The sequence below is a fragment of the Wasmannia auropunctata genome, unplaced genomic scaffold (genome assembly GCF_000956235.1).
Source record: "Wasmannia auropunctata unplaced genomic scaffold, wasmannia.A_1.0 LD335981.1, whole genome shotgun sequence".
Classification (NCBI taxonomy): domain Eukaryota; kingdom Metazoa; phylum Arthropoda; class Insecta; order Hymenoptera; family Formicidae; genus Wasmannia; species Wasmannia auropunctata.
Genome location: NW_012026909.1, coordinates 45,394 through 52,275, shown reverse-complemented (window position 1 = coordinate 52,275; position 6,882 = coordinate 45,394). Strand labels below are relative to the sequence as shown.

The 6,882-nt window shown below is 38.8% G+C and overlaps 1 protein-coding gene across 1 annotated transcript; it reads left to right on the top strand.

Annotated features, from left to right (window-relative positions):
- The first annotated feature begins 595 nt into the window (after positions 1-595).
- LOC105454570 (pollen-specific leucine-rich repeat extensin-like protein 2) lies at positions 596-4,316 on the top strand. The gene is made up of 5 exons (XM_011697246.1): positions 596-961; positions 1,598-1,990; positions 2,519-2,661; positions 2,979-3,808; positions 3,969-4,316. Exons 1-5 carry the CDS (start codon positions 829-831, stop codon positions 4,000-4,002), a joined length of 1,533 nt encoding a protein of 510 aa, XP_011695548.1. The 5' UTR covers positions 596-828; the 3' UTR covers positions 4,003-4,316.
- The last annotated feature ends 2,566 nt before the right edge of the window (positions 4,317-6,882 follow it).

The following is a 6,882-nucleotide window of genomic DNA, read 5'->3' as shown; positions in this document are numbered from 1 at the left end:
TGTTCCTGTTTTTTCTTTTTAAGAATCGGTAAATTAAGAAAAAACAGCTATCAACAAGGCAGCCACTAAACTGTTCTTAATTTCGTTGAATCTACCGGGACGATATATTCAGGATGAAAGTTTTAAAACCTCGGTCGAGAGTCTTTGGAACGCACGTTTTAATGAATTTAACATACACGACACGAAAGGGTTAAAGTCCTAAATTCGTCCGGTATATATACAATATCCGACGCCGCAACCCCTTGAAAATCGGCCAAAAAGGAAAAGAAAAGGTAAGAAGAGACGAACAGCTCGGACAGAACGAATGATCACCATGAGCGTGCACGCATCCTTCGGGTGCATCCTAAATCTCGTCCAATGGGGAGTCCTCGGAACCACGGGTAAGAAGTGGAGGAGGGAGATTCTCGGAGAAAAAGAAGAGGTGGAGGACGAACGAATCGGTGCGAAACGCAACGGTCGCGAGCACTTCCTGCGCAACAAGAAGAGGGTCCTACGCGGCCGCACCGCCGCGTAATTGAGGTCCTGCGGACCCTACGGAGGAGCCGGCGGTGGGGGCCGCCCTATGTAAGGCCCTGGAAGCGATCAGGTCCAGCCCATCCAGCATCAGGACACCGTGCGTCTGGATTCGCGCCACCTCGGGGATTGTCGGGTGTCGATTGTCAACCAGTTCAGTTTTTCGCCCGCGAAAAAGAATTATCTCGGCCTTTGAGAAGAGCGATCTTCGCTCTGGTGGAGGGCGCTGACCCCTGACAACTGTCGTCGGTGAAGAAGAGAGAGAGAAAGAGAGAGACAAAGGGAAGAAAAATTAGAAGTTCAACGGGGGAAAAGATGAGAGTGTACGTGATATCGGTTCTTGTGGTCCTTGCCCTGGGACTCGGTGATGCGGCTAGAAGGAGAGACAGATTTACAACGACGAAGTCGCTCGTCGATAGACAGCTCGCCTTCGCTGGACAACCCGAAGGTCAGTATCAACGGCTGCAGGGTTGCGACTCTAGAGTTTTGCGAGAAATTTCTGTAAACGACTAGTAACAATTGCAAAAAAAATTATAGCAATAAACTTAGATAATACACATATACATGTAAATTGACTTAGACGACAAAAATGCACCAAACGTATAAATTTAAAAAACGCTCTAATTTTTTAAGTATGTAATATTTTTTAAATTGTTATATTCTATTTGATGTGTTATATTATATTTTCTATATTTCAATGGAATATTTAATTAGAAAACATTTTAATTTTTATAGATTGCGCAAAAAATATATTTGCGTAAAAAATAAATTATATATCAGTTATGTCTTTTAGCTGTCATCAGTTACAATAATTATAGATATAATCCGTTTTTTCACACACAGTTCTGCAAAATTTATAATCAGTATTGCTTTTACAAGTCAATTCGTAAAATAACAGATAAGTTAATTACTTTCATTTCTTCTATTATTTTTAATCCTAAATAAAACTGTTGCTATTATTAACTCTTTATTATTAATTATCAATTCTTAATGTACGCGAGCTGATACAACATTAAACCATCGTTATCTTCGATGACAGCAGATCAGTATCTCGCGGATCAGAACAACCAACATTGAATTTCAGAACTGGACTCCACACTGTGGAGCAACTTTGACAGCCACAGGCTGAATGTTCGTGCGGGAATCTGGAAAAACGACACGTCGGGAAACAGAATCGTTCTTAACAGCGCCAGACAGTATCCGGGACTTCCGAGCAATCCGGGCGACACAAACGAGCTTCCGAATCCCATTTCACCACCTGAGCAACCGGCACCGCCGCCGTATAAACCCCCGCCGGGCTGCCTGGGGCCGAGGGGCCAGTACTCGAGCCCGAAGAGCTGCGCCGACTATCTAAATTGCTGGGACGACGTGGTGATCGAGCAGACCTGCCCGGCCGGGCTACTCTTCAACGACGTCGCCGGTTACTGCGACTTCGCGTACAACGTCAACTGCGGTGAACGACAGCCCGCTACGGCGAGTGAGTGTGATCGATAATCACGCGGCGCGAATTGCCCGCTCACAGTTTGCGATGGTAATCGCGATGACTAATTCGATTATTTCCTAATCGCGATTTTGATCGGCAAGACTTAAAGTACGATTGGTTTGAAAGAGCCGATAAGAAGCAACGGAAAAATAATATCAATGTTCTCCTGTAGTGATAATAATTTTAGTGATTTGTATAATTTTAAAAAAGAGAGAAATATTTTGATTTTTAATGATCTCTTTAGATTCTTTAAAAAAAAGAGAAATATTTTAATTCTTAATGATCTTTTTAAATTTTTAAGAATCTAAAGAGATCTTTAAGAATCAAAATATTTTTCTTTTTTTAAATTATTGATAAAAATCATTAAAATTATTATTTTAAGAATCTAAAGAGATCATTAAGACTAAAAATATTTATCTTTTTTTTTAATTATTGATAAAAACCGCTAAAATCGAATTATTATCGACTCTGAAAAATATGAGTAAAGAGAATAGAAGAAAAAATAATTATGTTACTTGACAGAACCACCATTGCCGGCGGGATCGAAGCTATGCCCGGATCCGAACGGACGTTACAGAAGCGCGAGCAACTGTTCGGAATTCTACGTATGTGCCGCGGGCAAGCCCGTAAAATTCTACTGTCCTCTCGGTCTGGTCTACAGTGACGTAAGGATTCATTCTGAAATACGCAACGCAAAAACGTTCATCTATTTTTTAAGTCGCGGAGTGGCGCAGCAATATGCTCGATGCTGCTTAAAATAAATTTTGCGAAATCTCGCTTTCTACCTTCTTGTTTACTCTATCATTTATGAATTTTAATTTACGTAAAATATATTTTATATGAATTTTTATAAACAGAGGATTATATTGAGCCATTATCAATTTTCATCGATTTTTAATTTTACTACAAAAAAATTACTAAAATTAGTATTACACATATATGTAGTAATTACATAAGTTTCAATTAGGATTATATCTTCCAGGTACTGAATGTCTGCGACTATCAATATAACGTGGACTGCAAAGGCACGGCCACGCCGAAACCATTGAAGCCTACACAATCTCCGCCGACTCAATCTTCTCCGCAACCTTCTTCTCCGCAGCAATCTTCCACCTATGCCCCTATAACCAAGCCGCCCACTGCTCCCCCTAAACCGTCGACTTATCCACCTCAGCCACCGACCTATCAGCCTCAACCACCGACTTATCAGCCTCAACCGCCGACTTACCAGCCTCAACCACCGACCTATCAGCCTCAACCGCCGACTTATCAGCCTCAACCACCGACCTATCAGCCTCAACCGCCGACTTACCAGCCTCAACCATCGACTCACCAGCCTCAACCACCGACTTACACTCCGCAACCTCCGACTTATGCGCCACAACCGTCAACATATCCCCCTAAACCACCGGGCTATCAGCCGCAGCCTTATCCATCACCGCCTCCTTCGTACGGGAATCCCTGGAACAAGGGCAAGTCCGATCCCTGGCACCAGCGAAACCTAGCGAACCAACTGGAGATCGACAAGGAGACACAAGAAGAATCAACCGACAGTCCAGCATTAGATAATCAGCCCGCGCATGACGCGGTGGAAACTTCAAGTTTGCCGAATCAGTGGACGACCCTGCTCCAAACTATACCATCCGAATTAAAGACGACCCCGTGCCGTGATGGCGACGTATACAAACTCAATGACTTTTGCACTAAGGTGGTAGTTTGTAGGCACAGCCAACCTGAAGTGATAGAATGTTCACCGGGACTCTCGTACGATAAACTATCGGACTCTTGTTTGCCTTTCAACATTGCAATATGGTAAGGCTGTTTTTCTAATGCATTCTCGAAAGCATTTATTTCATGAATGCATATTATTTGAATATATTCAAACAAAAGTTGATCATATTATAGATATTAATAATACAAGCATTAACACTGAAGTGATTTGAACTGACATGTTTATTTTTTTCTATTTCAGCGAGCCTTCCGGTACACCTCCTGCTTTGCACTAAGGACATCGAACGTAAAGAAACACGCTTATTAAATCACTTACCGTGTCAATTATCTCTTATTTCTACTCTCTGTGCGATAATATTTAATTAAAACTTCAAGCAATAGCTAAAGAATACTAGTAAGCAAATTTGAAAATTCTCGATTCCTCGAGATAATATAATGGAAGGATGAAATGAGTAAGCAAGTAGAGTAATGTCATTAATGATGTTTAGTATTCTACTCTGCAAATTTTGCATTCACTTTCTTAATGTATCATTGTACGAAGAAAGCGGAAGTTTTCGAATTTGTAAATAAATATAAACTAAACTTCTATCTCTCTCTCGCGCGCGCACACTTTTTACATTTTAACTCCATTTTCCATCCCCAATTTCCCGCGAATTCAGTTATTCACAGGTGAACGCATATGTAAATAAAGAAAAAGATTTCTAAATCTGAACAGCCGATTTTAATAGAAAACTGAATTTAAGTAATCATCAATGAAAACATTAGATAGAAAATAGAAGAGAAATTATTTTTATAGAAAATTTCTATCGACGGTAAACAGCGTTCGTCCAAGATTCAAACAATTCAAACGCTTTGTATTGAAGTCACCAGATTGCAGCACGCGTTCACCACGTTCTCCACGTTCTCCAAAGGGCAAGGAGAGAGGAGCTCTCCTCCGAACGGAGGAGGGAGGTCGGAGGGATGCGTTTAACGCGCTGAGACTGCTGGGAGAGGAGATCACTCCGCTTGGAGGAATTGGAGCGTGATTGATTTACGGAGAAACGTGTGTGTGTCGTCACGGAATATATACGGCTGATCTTACGGCGGCGTTAAAATGGCCCCGCTCTACACCGATATATATCGGCACGTAATTGGAACACAACGCGTTTTTTTTTCTACGTTTCTAGAGAGCGTGCATTAACACGTGCCTTCTTCGCCAATTGCCACAGACGGATCCTTTCATTTCTCGACTTTACGATCTTTTGCGCCGTTTAGCGAATTTATTGGATCGTAACCGTAATTCGCGCCGAGTGGCTCTCGTCCTAATTTTCATACCATTGTAAAACGAACCGTGATAATCTCAGCATTATTTCGCGTTACACGGTTATAATATTATACTCATATTACTGACGCTAAAATAAGAATTAAAAAACAAATCTACTCTAGACTTGAGATTCAATATATTTGCGCAATTTAAATTATTTCGAGTTCATGTTTATACAGGCATTGAAATCTCCAGTGTCGATTGCCATTTCAACACTGCATGATTCGTTAAAATTCGCGATTTCATAAAAATATCTGACGTATAGGTTATTAAACTTATGTTGTGAACTTTTAATGTAAAAAATCTTCAAGAAGAATTTTAAAAATTTAAACATTGAATGTATCTATAAATTGAATTTTCGAAGATTTCAATGTCAAAAATTGGTAAACGCTAAGTAATGTAATAAGATAGAAATACAATATTTATATTATTACAAACGCGATCCACAGATGGAATCATTTTTATATCAATAGCACAAGTTAATAATATTGATTGCACTTGCACAACACAAATTTTATTTTGTTATTTAATAACACTATATTACATAATTATTCTGCATCATTATACTGCAATTTAATTACGTTACTACACTCAACAAGTTTCAAGGCGATAATTTTTTTAAATCGAGCAATGAATTTCTCTCGTCTCCTTTCGCTTTTCTCGTTTCCGGCGACGCACATTGTCGAGAGAACTCGAAGAGGGGACCAACCGCAACGACCTTTTTGAGGCCTTTCCTCGCAATCGGAATCTCGCGCTTGGTCGCGCACGCACTAAAAAAGGATCGATGGAAAATATATCAAGGAAAAGAACAAAAAAAAAAGAGATCGGATTGAAAAGAAGGGGAAAGAAATTTGCACGGATAGCTCAAAATATTTTTCAAAAGTCCGTGCACGGTACACACGGTGTACAATTAACCGATAAATCGAACATACGCATGCATATACGTAATTATATTATACATATATGTACATATACATAAATATTACAAATATAGACATATTACTCTCTTAAATCTTAGAACGGAAATTAAAATAAGAGAGAATTAAGGAAGAAACTTTAGAAATTAATTTTACTTTCCTTTCTCTCTCTCTCTCTCTCTCTCTCTCTCTCTCTCTCTCTCTCTCTCTCTCTCTCTCGATTGAAGACGTGCATTCTACCCAAAACTGAGGCGTAGATTCCTCTAAGATTGGTACTGATAAGATCATCGATCGCCGAACGAATTAAAAATCGTTACTTAATTCATTATTTCAAGCAAATATATATTGTGTCTTTACATCCTCAACATATCTGGATTAATGCAGTCAGCATAATGTCGCTATATTGATTTACGTAAGATTCTCATTGGTCCAGCTGTCTTATGTTATGCTTATGCTTTGTTATGCATTTCATGTGCTTCTGACCTTAGAAATTAGGCGTATGTCAAGTGAAGAGCAACTCGCTCCGATGTTAACAAACTAAAGTTAAATATTCGAGAAAAATTCGAAGATTTAGAACTTTATTGTATAAAAATGACATATATTTACTAATTGTTGGTGTCAACATCTTCACAGTTTGTGGTAACTCTATGGTAAATGAACTTCCAAAATTCTTCTGATCATGGTCTCGAATATGATATTTTAAAGGTGTCTCATTGTCAGTAATAGATTTGACATTTTTTATAAGAAAACTATAGTTATATAAATTCTGATTATTCAACACTATATTTATATGTATATATATTTCTTAACTTCTGTTACTTTATAATTATTAGAAATTGCACATGTAACTGACATTTATTTAAAGTTATCCGTGAATTTTCAACAAAATATTCTTGAAGGAAAAGCGATTTTAACTATAAAAAAACCGTAAAATT